The following is a 16,911-nucleotide window of genomic DNA, read 5'->3' as shown; positions in this document are numbered from 1 at the left end:
TTCACGTGACACGTGACAATATGTTGTCACGTGTCACGTGACAACATATTGTTGCTGATTGCAACACAAGGATGCAACTAGTTACACTTTCAAAGGCACCACTCTCTTCACACTGGGTGTGATTTTTAGCGGCGCTAGCCGCTCTATACCTGACTTTGTCCGTGTTCACCGTCAACGTTCTGATTGGTCAGACCCGTCAACGTTCTGAATTGTCCGTATGTATGTATGTATGTATGTATGTATGTATGTATGTATGTATGTATGTATGTATGTATGTATGTATGTATGTATGTATGTATGTATGTATGTATGTATGTATGTCCCTAAAGTTTAGGGACATACAGACATACATACATACATACATACATACATACATACATACGGACACACAGACAAAGCCAGAACCTAACCTTCCGTCTTGCCTCTCTCTCGCTTCCTCCTCTTCCCTCATTCGTTCACCTCTCTGTCGGTTTTCCAGGATGAAGCAGACTTCCACCACCCTCTTCTTCCTCCTCTCTGTCCTGCCCCTCCCCCTCCTCCTCCCCCTCCCTCTCTCTCGGGGTCAGAGGTCAGACCCAGGAGGAGGTGAAAGGTCACGGTGCGACCTCTGTGACCGGCACCTCTCCTGCAACTGCTCTCGGCGAGGATTCCTCGCCGTTCCCGCGGTGACGGGCCGCGCCCTGACCCTTGACCTCTCCTTCAACGACATCGCCACGGTGACCGATGACGACCTGGGAGGCCACGCCCACCTGAGGGTCCTCAGTCTCCACGGTAACGGACGACATTTCCCTGTTGTTATTCTGATTTTAATTTCTGATAAAAAGGAGCACTTCACCCATTTTCAACCTTACCTTCATACAGTATGTGACCAATTACAGTGCTTTGGGCAGTGGTGTAAAGTAACTAAGTACTTTACTCAAGTACTGCACTTAAGTACAGAGGTATTTTTTACTTTACTGGAGTATTTCCAGTTTTCAGCACTTTTACTTCTACTCCACTACATCTCAGAGGCAAATATTGTTCTTTTAATCCACTACAATTATTTAAAAACTGTAGTTACTAGTTACTTGGTCGGTTGATTATTATTACAAAACATACATTAACCACTTCAGCCCTATATACATTTCGGCCATTTGAAAATAGCAGATCTACAAGCTCACAATGCGTGAAATGTGAAAACATTTGAAATGTGATGCATTGTATTGCATTGCATTGTGGTGTTCCGCAAGGAAGTATACTAGGACCTTTACTGTTCCTGATATATGTGAACGATATGTCTTCAGCTTGCGACTGCAAACTGTTCCTGTTCGCAGATGACTCGGCTCTGCTGGTCTCGGACAGGGACAGGCTGCAGGTTGAGAAAACTCTCAGCTCTGAACTCAACAAGATCTGCATCTGGCTCTCCGACAACAAACTATCACCTGGGTAAAACTGAATCCATCCTCTTTGGGTCCAGTTCTAACATTAGCAAGGCTGAGAGCTTCACGATCAAAGTGGGTGATGATGTTATCACAAGAAAGGAGGAAATTACCTACCTGGGTTCCATCTTGGAGGCAAACCTCTCCGGTAACAAAAAACGCCGAAAGAGCGATCAAAAAGGTCAACCAAATAACACGCTTTTTGAATAGGATTGAACGTCTAGTCAGTAAGAATACTCTGATGATTCTTGCAGGGGCCCTCATACAACGTTATTATGATTATGCATGCACTTCATGGTATCACAACACCTCCAAGGCCTTAAAAACAAGGCTCCAAACATCCCAAAACAAACTAGTAAGGCTACTTCTTGGCCTCAATTACAAAACCCATCTAACCCCTGCTCATTTTGCTAGGATTGGATGGCTTAGGGTTGAGGACAGAGTACAGCAACTTGCCATGGGCCTGGTCTTCAAGATACACCACAACATTGGGATCCCCCTGTATTTGTCTAAATACTTCCTAAATGTTAATAAGGTCCACGATCATAACACCTTTAACACTTTTTAACCCATTAAGGCCTCAGGTCTTAATGGGTTAATTAATTTACCACTTACTGCTCTCAAAAGGTAACAGCGTTACTTTACTAGTTAGGCCTACTACATTATAAAAGTAACTAGTTACTACTCACTACTCACTCTGCATCTCATTGGTGGGCTATGGACAAATCAGAAACCTTGGATTCCAAGCCAATAGGAAATACAGCCTTTCCCTTCCTGATGTAGAAGCCACTGTTGCTGCATTAATAAAAGGTTTGAAATCTTGTTTGAAATGACCAAACCTGCCTACCAATGATGTCACTGGTAGGCAGGTTTCTGAACTGTCCACACAGCGCTCCTTTAAAGATGGTGCCATCGTATAATGAGCATTATGAAGATAGGTTTAAGTTTGACATTGTATCACATACTGAGGGCCCTTACACCGGTGCCTTACACATTATCCCATAACTTCTTTGCCATTTTTTACACATTTTAAAGACATTTTCAAATAGTTCAACTAGCCGATCTACATCGACACGTTGTGAGCTTGTAGATTGTTTTTAAAAATAGTAAAAAATGGCAAAGAAGTTTATGGATAATGGGTGAGGCACCGGCAAAAAATAGGGCCCTAGCCTTTTTTGACACAACCACGCACGCACGGCACACACACACACACATGCACGCACAGTATACTGTACATCTCAAGTGTGTGTGTGTGTGTGTGTGTGTGTGTGTGTGTGTGTGTGTGTGTGTGTGTGTGTGTGTGTGTGTGTGTGTGTGTGTGTGTGTGTGTGTGTGTGTGTGTGTGTGTGTGTGTGTGTGTCTCTCTCCAGCTAACAGGCTGGCAGTGATCCAGGACTCTGCGTTTTCGAGTCTGTGGAGTCTGGAGTCTTTAGATCTGTCAGACAATCAGCTGACCGCGCTCAACATCCACTGGTTCAGTCAACTAGGAGCTTTACACAACCTCAACCTGTTGAACAACCCATACAGGTACACAACACAAATTGGCCAGGCGTGTGTGTTGTTCATGCATAAGACTGTTTATATCCGAATTGCTTTAAAGGGACTACACCATGAATTTGAACTTCTTCTTTTTTGTGTGTTTTTGGTCTCCCTTACCTCTCTTCTATCCCAAAAAATACCCCAGTCTGAACATTCAGGCTTTCACAGCATATCTGGGGTTTTATGTAAATTGGTCTCAAAACAGACCAAACTGATTTGCCCCCGAAAGTGACGTCACTATCGGTACAATCCCTTTTTTCAGTTCCAACTTTTTTTCTTATTTTTTTTTTTTACTTTTTCCACACAGAACCAGGATATAACATGCATACAAACTGGCTCAATAGCGCCCGTGCCAAATGGGACAATGTGTTATTGCAGGTGAGAGTGCTTTATAAGCCAGAGAGAAGTTAGTTGGAATGAGTCTATCTGAGGCTTGATTTAGGCTCAAACCTTTTGAAAAACGTTTGAGGGAAATAAATAATATGATATTAAATATTCAAACTTTTTTTTAAATTCATGGTGCAGATCCTTTAATCAAGTCTGAGCAAAAATGCATGTGCTTTGGAACTATATTGAGGACACCGACAGGACACATTCTTCATTCACCATGAAGGAATGTCACACGTACGCGTGCGCGCACGCACGCACGCACGCACGCACGCACGCACGCACGCACGCACACACACACACACACACACACACACACACACACACACACACACACACACACACACACACACACACACACACACACACACACACACACACACACACACACACACACACACACACACACACCCTGATTATATCAGTATGCTGATACTCTCTACGACAGGGGTTCTCAAATTTTTTCATGTCAAGGACCCCCAAATTGACACTTATTAGCCCGCGGACCCCCATTTGAAAAGATATGCCAGGGACCACCATAAGAGAAGATTTATACGGCTTTCTAGCAGTGATTCTCAACCATTTTAATGTCAAGGACCCCCAGTTTGACATGTATTAGGCTACGGACCCCCATTTAATGGCATTCATACCTCTGGGACCCGAATGTATGATTATAAAATCAATGTTAATTTAACTCTGAGAGTGTACAAATGGAACCAAATGGACCCTAACGGGTCAATTTGGTTCCATTTGTACACTCTCAGAGTTACAGAACCATAAGGGTCCATTTGGTTCCTATCCATCATTTAGCTGGGGACCCCCTGGAACTGCCTCAAGTACCCCTGGGGGTCCCCGTACCCCACTTTGAGAACCAATGCTCTACGAGGTATACAAATCATAGAGTTCTCAATTTCAGCCTGGGCCCGTCGGGACCCGACGCAAACCATTGTGAGGTTGTAGATCCGTACACAGACAGATACACACATATCAACCACAGCCGGATAGGAGGAGAAAACCTCTCACCTCTGAGTTGTGGTGTGTTAACTGTGTGTGTTGTTGTTGTGCTGCAGGTGTCTGGGTTCCCCCTCGGTGTTCCAGGGTGCAGGGAGGCTGAGGAGGCTAGCCCTGGGAGGACACGCCCTGGAGGAGGTGCAGAGAGGAGCGCTGGGAGGAGTCACCCAGCTGGACGAGTTAACGCTGCACGCCAACAACCTGAGGAGGTGAGACAGGATGTGTGAGACTGAGGAGGTGAGACAGGATACTCATTTCGATCAGTAACACACCCCATGAAGCCTTGAATTCATGGATTTCTTTTAGTTTTTGTCGCATTTCTGAGCCAATAATTTGATGACCCGGGAAATAGGTCAGTAGGAGACTTATAGCAGACTCTTTGAGTCTCTCTGAGACTCCGCCGGTCATCAAATGATTGGCTTAGGAATGCAACAAAAACAAAAAAGAATTGCTCCGACCCCCGGACCAGCAGGAAACATCTGGGTGGAGTGAATGACCACCCTAAGCAACTTTCACCTAGCTGGCCTGGCTCCACCCCCTGAATCGTTTCCCTCGCATTCAGGTCTGGTGACGCTGTCGAAGGCGGGTGTTTCTCGGTTGAAAATCTGTACGACGAATCGGGATCGGGATAATCCAGTATGAACCAATCGCCAAAGAGTCTTTGAAAAAAAAACTTTGGCCACGCCCCCATCTCAGAAATCGGCTGCATTGAGAGGGCTTTCAGACTGAATAGTGGAGTGAAACGAAATGAAAATTCAGGCTGAGTGTCAGGCTAACTTTCACCCCTATCCCAACACCACTGAAGTGCCCTTGAGCAAGGCACTGAACCCCCAACTGCTCCAGTGGAGATGCTCAGCGACCAACCGTACATACAAGACTGTTTTTTTTAGTGGTGCCAACCACTCCATCACCTGACCGAGTGTGTTAGTCTGTATGTATGTATGTATGTATGTATGTATGTATGTATGTATGTATGTATGTATGTATGTACGTATGTGTGTATGTATGTATGTATGAGCACGGCCTCAACATCTGCAGCTGATTGCAATACAAAGATGCAACCATTTACACTAATTAAACACAAACAGGAGTGCAACACATGCGCCACTTGAAGACATGCACGCACACACACAGGCTGGCTTCGTGCGCACACACACACACACTTACTTTAAAGGCACCACTCACTTCACACTGGGTGTGATTTCTTTTTAACACAAACAAAAACACAAAAACTGTACTAGGCAGTTCCCGGGTGTGTGTGTGTGTGTGTGTGTGTGTCTGTGTCTGTGTCTGTGTCTGTGTCTGTGTCTGTGTGTGTGTGTGTGTGTGTGTGTGTGTGTGTGTGTGTGTGTGTGTGTGTGTGTGTGAGACTGTGCAGGGCGTTCTCATCCTTAGCAGGCCTCACCTATAGGTAAATAATGGTGAGGGGTGAGGGGTGAAACAGGTTGTGTGAGGAGGAGAGACTGGTTCGATGAGGAGGTGAGACAGTGTGTGTGAGGAAGAGAGAGAGACTTATCTTTTGTTGCTTGTTCTCTCTCTCTCCACTCTCCTTCTTTCTTCTCCTTTCTCACACTCTTGAATCATATTCTGCTTATTCCGATCACGTGCTTGTAAGTTACTCTAGCATCTGCTAAATGCCTCGATTGTAATTGTAGTCCTCCCTCTATACTAGAGAGCCCCCCTGGGAAGCAGAAGGTCCCAGGTTCAAGGTGTCCCATGAGCAAGACACTTGATCCCTAACTGCCCCACTGAATTATTATTCCATCTCCTCGTATCTATCGGCCTTCTCTGTCTGTCTCTCCAGGTACGATCCAGGTTCTCTAGGAGACATCTGGCCGTTGGGTCGGGTCAGACTGAGTCTTCACGGTCCTTTCCTGAGGGATTCGTCCCTGGCCTCGTCTGTCCTGTGGGACGTCTCCTACCCGGACACCCCCCTTGTCCTCTCGGACCTGCAGCTTGAGGGGAAGGGCTCCGTCCAGCCCTTCAATCAGACGACAACCGTCAAGAGAGTCAGGTAGGGACAAAATGGCCTGTCAATTATTACATAATTGCCTCATCGCAATTATTTGAGATATGCATGTCACATAGACCAGTCAGGGACGTCACGGGCTCTCAGAAGGTGGGGGGGATGGACTTTCGGTGGACTATACCCCTTACTTTACACTTTGGCTATTCAAAAATAGCAGATATACAAGCTCATAGCGCGGCACTTTTGAAAAAACGTGAAAAACATTTGTAACTGTCAAATGTAAACAAATTCTGTATTTTCAAAATTGTGCGTTTTTTGGGCGGATTTTGTTAGGGTTTTTTTTGTGTTTTGGTTACTTTATTTCGGTTTTAGGGTTAGGGTCATTAGGTTATTTAATTCTTATTTTTGCCTGATTTTACAGATTTATTATCAAAAAAATATATATACAGTATATTTTATTTTTTCAAAAAGTGGGGGGTATGAAATCACGGATCTGTGAGAGTGAGGGTGTCGCGTCGTACGCACAGTGAATGGCCGTGACGCCCCTGAGACCAGTCCAGCGGCCCTACAAAGCCAAAGTGCAGTAACTACGTTTTTGGACACACCGACTTATTTGTGTATCGCAAAGGTCAAATTAGCCTTCGTGATTTTGGGGGATAAACAATTACCTCAAGAACAGATGTACAATTAGTGTAATATCACTTATATGCCGAAATCTCATTTGGCTGACCAGTTGAATCACTTTTAAACATTTTTTTTCTTTTTCGTAGTTACAGCACTTTGGCTTTGTAGGACACTAGAAGTTCGGGCCGCTATGCGGCCCGAACGTCTAGCGCGACGCGTCGTCCACTTGGCAGTGCCCCATGACAGGCACCTCACAGTGTGAGAGAGAGTTTTGTGCTCCCTTAAATCCACGGCAGGCTTTGAAAATACCCACTTCACAAAGAGGTGACGTGCATCACCTCTGCAATGACCCAAACCCACTTTGTGATTACTCACACCTGGCATGGCAGACCTGTGAGCAGTGTGCAGTGGTGTACAATGTTAAAAGAGAGACCAAATGGCAGGAGATGAAGTGAGCAGTTTATTGGTGTAAAAGGTGTATACGAATGAAATGGTGTGAAAGACAGTGGCGACGTCGTCAGGCCCACAGGTTGTCATGGCAGAGCCTGCAGAATGGGAGAAAAGGCGAAGGCAGGAGTCAAGCACACAATGTGAGACGTCCACCATGGATCATGTGAGAGTGAAGACAGTGATGTTTGTGTGAAGTTGTAGGCATTGTTAGTAATGTAGAGCAATCAGAAACGACACATGGAAGAATGCGACAGCCTTACCTCAGTGGGGAAGAAGCACTTTTGTGAAAACCACGTTTTCAGTGACGTTTTCAGTGTGGTTTTCCTGCTGGTGTATGGCATACTTCAGGGCTGCTGGGTCACCGGTTCTTGAACTGGCAACATAGAGCTGTCCGTGAGTGAAGACAGGGGATCGAAGCCAGACCCCAACTGTTGTAAGTGTTTGCCCTTGTGATTTGTTGATGGTGGTGGCGAAAGCAGTGCGGACTGGAAACTGTCGCCTGGCCCAGTCAAAAGTGAAAAGTCCAGCATCAGGAATGAACTTTATTCGAGGGATGAGGACCTCCTTTTGCGTGGCTGCTATTTTGCACAGCAGCAGCTTGTTGTTGAGGGTCCTCTGGAATAAGAGTTTTGTCCCATTGCAGAGTCCGTCTTTGGGGCTGATGTTGCGGAGTAGCATCAAAGGCATGCCAGGCTTGAGGGTGATGATGTGCCTGGGAAATCCATGGGGGCAGAGGGTGTTTAGATATTCCACGTTGAAGCGCATTGCGTCTTGGTCGTGTTCCAGGGTGTCAGCACTGCTGAGCTTGGTGGAGGTACCTGGCATCCAGGTCTCCATGATGTCATTGATGGTGTCGACTTCCCTGTTGGTAGGGGCAAGCAGTGATCTGCCATCCATCCACCCAGTGTTAGTGAAGTTGTTGGGCAAGTCAGGGAAGATGGTGTTGCAGAACTCCTTCATGGAGTTCTCCTCTGCTGTGTTGTCAAGGGCGGTGTTGGCTTGAATGTGGAAACACATGTCCTCGGGGATGGAGACGAAGTTGTTGTCATCATTGGCTGTGCCATCGCCAATGCTGAGAGTCCACTTGTCGAACTCCTCCAGGCGTGGGTCACCACTGGCATTTACTTATAGTTTGCAGATATACATTACGTGGCGTAAGTGGCGTGTGAGAAGACAGAGTGGAATGAGTACCTTTGTCGGGTGAAGTTGTCGTCATTGTGGTGGAGAGAGTTCCTTCGTGGGGTGAAGTGGTGGTCATTTTGGCGGCGTGGGTTGTGTTGAGGATGGAAGCCGTCGAACTGGTGCGATCTGACGGCATCCTAGAATTTATAGGTAGGATGTGATGTCATGCTGACGTCGGTAGGATGTGATGTCATGCTGACGTCACACTGGCGTTGTGTCCATATTCGGGACGACCGTCTCATCGTGTCGTGAGATTACGTCACACTGGCGTTGTGTCCATATTCGGGACGACCGTCTCATCGTCATCGTCGTCTTGGTAACAGGTTGGTTTGTTGTGATGATGTAGTGTAAAGTTTTGGCGCATAGGATGTGATGTCATGCTGACGTCGGTAGGATGTGATGTCATGCTGACGTCACACTGGCGTTGTGTCCATATTCGGGACGACCGTCTCATCGTGTCGTGAGATTACGTCACACTGGCGTTGTGTCCATATTCGGGACGACCGTCTCATCGTCGTCTTGGTAACAGGTTGGTTTGTTGTGATGATGTAGTGTAAAGTTTCAGACAGACAGTAAGAGTGATGCAGTGTTGCATCACTCTTATACATACATACATACAACGGACAACCGACATGGCGCAGGATTCAAATTGTAAGGTAGATTTTCATGTCAAGGATCCCCAAATTAATATGTATTTAAGCCCTTCTGAAAATATTTATGCCAGGGCGCCCCTATACAAGGTTTGTGTTGGTTTAGCTTTATTTTTTTTACCATTAAAACCGGGAAAGAATCTGTGTCACAGATATAAATGCTCATAGCGCGTCATGAGCTTGTAGATCTGCTATTTGAAAAATTGTGCAAATCTTTGAATATATATTTTTTTATCTAAACATTTTTAACTCAAATCTTTGCTTCTGGGGGTCCCTGGAACGAAATATTTGGCAAAAATACATATCATTTTGGAGGTCCTTTTCATGAAAAAGTTCGAGAACCATTGACATGGAAACATAAGTTTATCAGAAAACTGACATTTGTAGAATCGGCCTCAGGTCTTAATGGGTTAAATAGACAATCTGCGAGCGTCTTAATTATTATCGCTCCAGGTCTCTGGCGTTCCACAACGTGTCCATCTCCGATGCGACTGTCACCGACTTGCTGGCGGTCACTGACGGAGCTCCCATCAACACCATGATCATAGACGGGGCGACACTGTCAGGAGAAGGCAGGTGAGACACTACACGCAACACATTTTGCACTCTTATAATGGTCTGTGTCTTGTCTTAATGCTTAATGATTTATGTAATGTACTTAAAGGAGTAGTTCACCCCAAAAAATACTTATTTTCGATCAATTACACACACCATGAAGCCTCGATTTTTTGTTTTTTTGTCACATTCCTAAGCCAATAATTTGATGACCGGCAGAAAGATGCTAATGTCTACAGTAGGAGACTCAAAGGAGTCTCTTTGAGTCTCCTACCGGAAATACACCGGGTCATCAAATTATTGGCTCAGGAATGCGTCAAAAACCAAAAAATAATTTGGGTGAACTATTCCTTTACAAGCTCGCACGCAGCTCTATATTAACCACCTATAGCCTAATATTCGGCAAAAATAGCAGATCTACAAGCTTACAAAATGCAGTTTGAGCTTAGTGCGCTATTTTCGGTGAAGAGCCCTGGTGTAGAGGGAAAATGGAGCAATGTTCATGAGAGCGATGTTATTGTTTACAAACCATCTAATAATTTAATTATTAAATGGTTAGCAATACAATGCCTTAAAGGGATAGTTCACCCCAAAGTGACTCTTTTTCTATCGATTAGTCACCCCATGGAGACTTGAATTCATGGATATTTTTTTCTTTTTTTTCTCTTTTGTTTCTCCTACCAGAACCGCTGCCTACATATTTTTGGGGGTTAACTATCTCTTTAAGATAAAATACTGTATCTGATCTCTTTAGATGGGAAAAGGCGAACTCGACAGACCAGAGTAGTGTGGATGAGGTCTTCATCAGGAACGCTGTGGTCCTGCAAATGTACAAGTTTACCTCATTTTTGGATCTAAGATTCCTCCTCCAGTACCCCAGGAAGATCTCGCTTATTGGATGTGGGGTAAGGAACAGGACGACGGAGGAAAGGAACCAGTGAAGGAAAGCAGAAAGGAGGGAAGGACAAGGGGAAGGAAGTAAGGACTGGAAGAAAAGAAGGAAGAAAGAGAAGGAGCAAAGGAAGGGAAGATAGAAATAAAAAGGAAGGAATGAATGAAGGACGGGAGCAAATAAGAAAGAGCAAAGGAAGTAAGGAAGAAAGGGAAGGAAATAAGGCATAAAGGAAGGACAGAGGGGTGTGAAAAAAGAAACGGTTACGGAATGAAGTAGTGGTGGAAAGAAGAAAGAGGCAGGGGCGTCACGGCCATTCACTGTGCATACGACGCGACACCCTCACTCTCACAGACCCGTTATTTCATACCCCCCACTTTTTGAAAAAAAAATATATATAGTTTTTTTTTAATAATAAATCGGTAAAATCAGACAAAAATAAGCATTAAATAACCTAACCCTAACCCTAAAACCGAAATAAAGTAACCAAAACACGAAAAAAAAACTAACAAAATCTGCCCAAAAAACGTGAACATTTTAAAATGCATAATTTGTTTACATTTGACAGTTACAAATGTTTTTCACGCTTTTTCAAAAATAGCAGATCTACAAGCTCACTCGGTGCCGCGCTATGAGGTTGTATATCTGCTATTTTTGAATAGCCAAAGAGTAAAGTAAGGGGTATAGTGCACCGAAAGTCCATCCCCCCCACCTTCTGAGACAGAAAGTAAAATTGTTCATGAATTCAAGTGTTCAAGGGGTGAGTAATTATTGATAGAAAAAATACATTTTGGGGAGAAGTATTCCTTTAAGCAGGCAGCATACAAAACTAAACAAGTTCTCTGAGGTCTTTGTCCTGGGTTCGATTCCCAGGATTAGCACCCAGTATTACAAGCTTAGGCAAGTGGCACTGGGTGAAAAAAAATGGTTACAAAATCGTGGGATAAAAATGTATTCGAAAAAAAAAGGCTAAAGTGTAAATGATGTCCAGGTGTTTGTGCTGCCGTGCAGTTCCTCTCGGCTGCTGAAGAGCGTGCAGTACGGCGATCTGTCGGACAACCTGCTGACTGACCTCACGCTGCAGGAGACTCTGTGTGGAGGAGACGGCACGCTGAGACACCTCAGGGTGTTCAACGTCAGTGGAAATGCCCTCAAGGTGGGCCGCAGTAATGTGTGTGTGTGTGTGTTTAGAGTTGTGTGTGTGTGTGTGTGTGTGTGTGTGTGTGTGTGTGTGTGTGTGTGTGTGTGTGTGTGTGTGTGTGTGTGTGTGTGTGTGTGGTGGGGACATGATGATTATGGAAAGTAAGCCAGTGGTTCCCAAACATGTCAAGGACCTCCCAAATTGATTATGTATTTGTCCCACGGACCCGCACATTTTAAAATAATTTGTGTCAGGCACATAAGATAAAATTCGTTTGAGCTTGTAGGTCAGCTAATTTCAAATAGCTGAAATAGGCCTCAACTGTTTAAACTGTCCATCCCTATGATGGGGACTCCTGGTCACCATAGTCCCCCCCCCCTACTTTCAGAACCAGTGATGTATGCCATTACATTACCTTTCTCTCCCTGTTAATTTTCATCTCCCTCCCTCCCTCTCCCTCTCTTTCCACCTCCTCTCACCCTTTCTCTTTCTCTTCTCTATCAACCTTTCTCTTCCTCGCCCTCCCTGTACCCCCCTGCACTGCCCTGTTGACATCTCTCCCCCTCTCTTCCTCTCCTTCTCTCCCTCTCTCTCTCTCTCTCAGTCTCTATCGCTTCTGAGCCGGCTGGTGGCCCGTCTCTCTAAGCTCACCCATCTGGATGTAAGCAGGAATGGCTACAACTCCATGCCCCAGGAATGCTCCTGGCCCGCCACCCTGAGATACCTCAACATCTCCGGGGCCAAGCTCAGCGCCGTCACCCCCTGCCTGCCCACCACCCTGGAGGTATAGACTGTATTTACAGTAGAGCAGCTAAATCCCACGTATTCTTCCGACTACACTGCCAGGCCTGTCACAATTATTACATAATCGTTTCCATGTTGAAAACTGTTCAGACATTTTCAAATGTATTAAAATAAATCACACCCAGTGTGAAGTGGGTGGTGTGGACCAACAATGGTTGGTCCACAATGGGTGATTCACTTAAAAAAAAACATAAATGTGTTTTTTTTAAGTGCATAGTCCTAATTATAGGGCTATGCACATGTGTCATGTGTTTCACTAGCCAATCACAATCCTGAATAGAGTCAGCCAATAAAGTCAGCCAATCATATTACAGCTAGTGGTCACCACAGTGATGGAAGCTCACTTAAAGAAAGGTATAAATTTGCATTGAATGTGTAGGGGTTAGGGGTGTACAACGGTGGCCAATCACGGTGCAGGGTTAGGGGGGTACAATGGTGGCCAATCACAGTGCAGCGAATGTCGATGTCCAAACCTCACATATATAAAAAAAAAAAGCAGAAATAGCAGATCTACAAGCATACAACGTGTCACATTTCTGCTACTTTTACATGTATAAAATTATTTAATATGCCAATAATTCCTTTGTATATTTAAGTTATTTTTCATATTTGCCCTGTGCAAATGACAAAGCCTATAAGGCATTAAGAAATGTATTTTGTATTCATATGTTCCAATGTTCAATGCCAAACACAAAATTAAATCGTTAATCACAATTATTTGAGTCACAATTAATCGTCAACTTAAATATGTAATCGTGACAGCCTTAATCATTTCCCCATTCTGAATCATCTCTTCTTTTTTACTGTGACGTTGTGAAGGTTTTGGACCTGAGCTACAATGACCTCCAGCACTTCCCCTTGGCCCTCCCTGCCCTCAGAGAGCTGCACCTCAACGGCAACAAGTTCCTGAGGCTGCCCCCTGGATGGCTGTTCTCCAACCTGGAGCTACTGGACATGCAGGTGTTTGTTTATCTACAGTATGATACATCCATCCTAACCCCCAAAAACCTACCTGCCAACGATACATTACTGCTGAAAAGTGTTGATTTTGTCGACTAAAACTATGACGAAACGACTACCTTTTTTCACTGACGAAAACAAAAAAAAAAACGAAATAAAAACTAAGACTAAATATTGACAATTTCATCAACAGATAAAAACAAGACAAAAATGTTAGGGAGGGACGAGTGGAGAAGAGATCCAGTAGAACTAAAAGACAAGTCATTGTATGTTTGGTTGCACTTGGGTGTTGCGCTCTGAAAATGCGCTCTGATCTACAAGCTCACAGCTTGTAGATCGGGTATTTTCAGCATGCAATCAAGTGTAAAATCCTCTATTACGACGGCATCAAGGCACCGCCAAAATACGTTTTAGTCGACTAAAATCGTATGCTATTTAGTCGACTAAAACTAGACAAAAACTAAAACATTTCAGATGACTAAAATATGATATAGAGCTGAGCTCAATTTGCAGAGTTTTTGTGGCCTTGGGTCTTGTCTGGGCGAATCACACACTATTATATCATTGAGTGTGAGGCCTCATCATCATCTCCATCTCAACATCCCAGTAGAAGGGGGACGGGGGGCACAGACTCCCCTGATGGAGAAATAAGTGATTTAATATGAATATATATGAATGATAATGAATTATCTCTCTATCTCTGTCTGTCTGTCTGTCTACCTATATCTACTGTATCTATCTCTTGTTCCTCCACAGTCTAACACTCTGAACATGTTTGGCCGTGTGGACCTCGAATCCTACAGACGCCTGCGGAGCCTGAGGGTCGGTCACAACAAGTTCGTCTGCTCCTGTGAGTTTGTCTACTTCATGCAGTCGGAAGACATCGGACGAGGCGTAGAAGGAGGAGGAGGGACGTCATGTGACACTCCGGGAGAAGGAGCGAGGAGCGGAGAGGGCGGCGTGGTCGTGACTTTGTCAGACAGCGAGGAGAGCTACGTCTGCGATTCCCCTCTCCTCCTGCAGGGGGAGCCGGTGAGCGGCGTGCGTCTCACGGCGGTCGAGTGTCGGCCGGTCCTTGTGGTGTCGGCCACCTGCGGGTCGGCGCTCGTCCTCGCCGCGCTGCTGGGCGTCCTGCTGTGGCGCCTCCACGTCTTCTGGTACGTCCGCATGACGTGGGCGTGGCTGAGGGCCAAGCGGAACGCCGCTTACCGCCGCCGTCGGCGACAACGGGGCGGACAGGGAGACGGAGGGGACGCGGATCCCCTGCTGCTCTACGACGCCTTTGTGTCCTACAGCGAGAGGGACGCCGCGTGGGTGGACAACTTCCTGGTTCCTGAACTGGAGAATCCTGGGTAAGATTTCCAAAACGTTTCCACATTTGGGCGCAGTCGGTAGCGCTGTCGCCTCACAGCTAAGAAGGTCCTGGATTCGATTCCCGCTGGGGACGCTGTGGGTGCTGGGGGCGTGTTCTCTCCTCCGCGTCATCAGTGAACATATCCTAGGTGGGGTTGGCAAAATGGCCTTTCTGTGTGGAGTTTTTATGTGCTCCCCGTGTCCCCTAGGGTAGGTACCCTCACAAAAACATGTAGTAATCCTGGTCTCTATACTGCCTCCCCCTGGTCAGACAGGGCGCCTGATGGAGGGGAAAGGAACTGGTTGGAATAACGTGTTCCTTCCACACGCTACAGTATGTCCGGGGAAACTCCCCCCCATCTGGTGATAAGAAGCGGCCTGCTCACTCCTAATGCATTGAAGGAAGCATGAGATCAGTTCGGGGCTCTCCCTAGGCTGGCAGAGGGAGAGTAGCGCCCAGGATTACAAGCTTAGGCAATTGGCATTGGGTGAAAAATGGGTTTCAAAATTGTGGGATCAACGCTGAGGGGGCACAAGACCGAGTTAAGACTGAGACAAAAGGGACGTCAAGAGGTGAGACCAAGTCAACACCAAGACCAGAATATTTTTTCATCCGAAATTGAGACCTGACCAAAAACCTATTTGAAATGAATAGATTTAAAGCCTTTAAGCTAAACGTTTTCATGCATAAATAAATAGTTCAAGTAATTGATTCAAGAATAAATATGAGCATGAACCAAAACAGAAATTGCACCCTTATCTTTACAGTAAAATCTCTCCTAGCTGCACATTTCATTGACCATTGGTGCCATTACCTGAGTGTCCCTTGGTGTTTTTCTGCCCCTATAGGGGCGACGACGGAGAGGACATCAGGGAGAGTTCGCCGCCCCCGCGGCCCTTCTCTCTGTGCCTCCACAAGCGAGACTTCCTGCCGGGCCACTGGATCACGGACAACATCATGGCCGCCATGGAGCGCAGCCGGCGCACCATCTTCGTCCTCTCGGAGCACTTCGTCCGCTCCGAGTGGTGCCGCTACGAGCTCGACTACTCCCACTTCTGGCTCCTGGACGGAGGCGCGAAAGTCGGAGGAGGAGGCGGCGGGGGGTGCGAGGAGGAGGCCATCTTGGTGCTCCTGGAGCCGCTGTCCAAAGACGACATCCCCCGTCGGTTCTGTAAGCTCCACAAGCTGATGAGCTCCACCACCTACCTGGAGTGGCCTCAGGACCAGGAGAGGAGGTCTCACTTCTGGGAGAGACTCCGAGACACCCTGAGAGGAGGAGAGGAGGAGTGAAAGAGTAGAGATTATGTGGAAAAGGTTGTTCACTTCCTTCCGGCAGAAATTGTGACATTTTGCACACTGTGGTATTTCTGTGCACTGAACAAACAAAAAAAAGCCGAATCCAAGAGGTCTCACCAATGGGTTTGCCGGATATCTTGAATTCCAACATAGCCTCCACACTTCAGATGTTTGTGGGTTCTGAATCCCATAGAACTAAATGTTTTTTTTTACCATAGTCAGCACCATAGTCATTACCCATTGTCAGCACCTAACCTCACGTCACCAGACTTTCCACCTCGGAGGAAAGCCTGGTATTCGTTCTAAAAACAACCGTGTGATCCGGTTTAGAAAAAATAAAAAAATTAAAACGTGGTTCCGGTTGGCGTCGCATTGTTTTCGTTCATCACATAATGCGAATCAATTCATTTAGTCTCGCTAGTCGCACTACGAGTTAGAATAAAAGATGGACATACCAAGCGATTATTATACCAAACGAAACGATTACACCAAACTAAACAAGTTTTAAACTAGGGGAATAATTTTGGAGATACACAGTGCCGGTGGTTCTGGTGATTGGTTCCGGCAACCTGATGATGGTATCAATCCCAGGCTAGTCAGCACCATAGTCAATACCCTACTCAGCACCATAGTCAGTACCAGTCATTAACTAGTCAGCACCATAGTCATAAACCAGTCA

General features: G+C 45.7%; 1 protein-coding gene across 1 annotated transcript; it reads left to right on the top strand.

Moving 5' to 3' along the window:
- Positions 1 to 476: 476 nt before the first annotated feature.
- On the top strand, positions 477 to 16,319 carry LOC311035556 (toll-like receptor 2 type-2). Its single transcript, XM_084043832.1, has 11 exons — positions 477 to 771; positions 2,789 to 2,945; positions 4,415 to 4,564; positions 6,160 to 6,369; positions 9,684 to 9,806; positions 10,540 to 10,690; positions 11,669 to 11,833; positions 12,423 to 12,602; positions 13,442 to 13,582; positions 14,339 to 14,934; positions 15,785 to 16,319. The coding sequence occupies exons 1-11, from the start codon at positions 480 to 482 to the stop codon at positions 16,224 to 16,226; spliced, it is 2,607 nt and encodes an 868-aa protein (XP_083899958.1). The 5' UTR covers positions 477 to 479; the 3' UTR covers positions 16,227 to 16,319.
- Positions 16,320 to 16,911: the final 592 nt, after the last annotated feature.

Source organism: Gymnoscopelus microlampas (genome assembly GCF_963454915.1).
Source record: "Gymnoscopelus microlampas genome assembly, chromosome: 19".
Lineage (NCBI taxonomy): Eukaryota > Metazoa > Chordata > Actinopteri > Myctophiformes > Myctophidae > Gymnoscopelus > Gymnoscopelus microlampas.
This window is presented reverse-complemented; position numbering and strand designations above follow the sequence as displayed.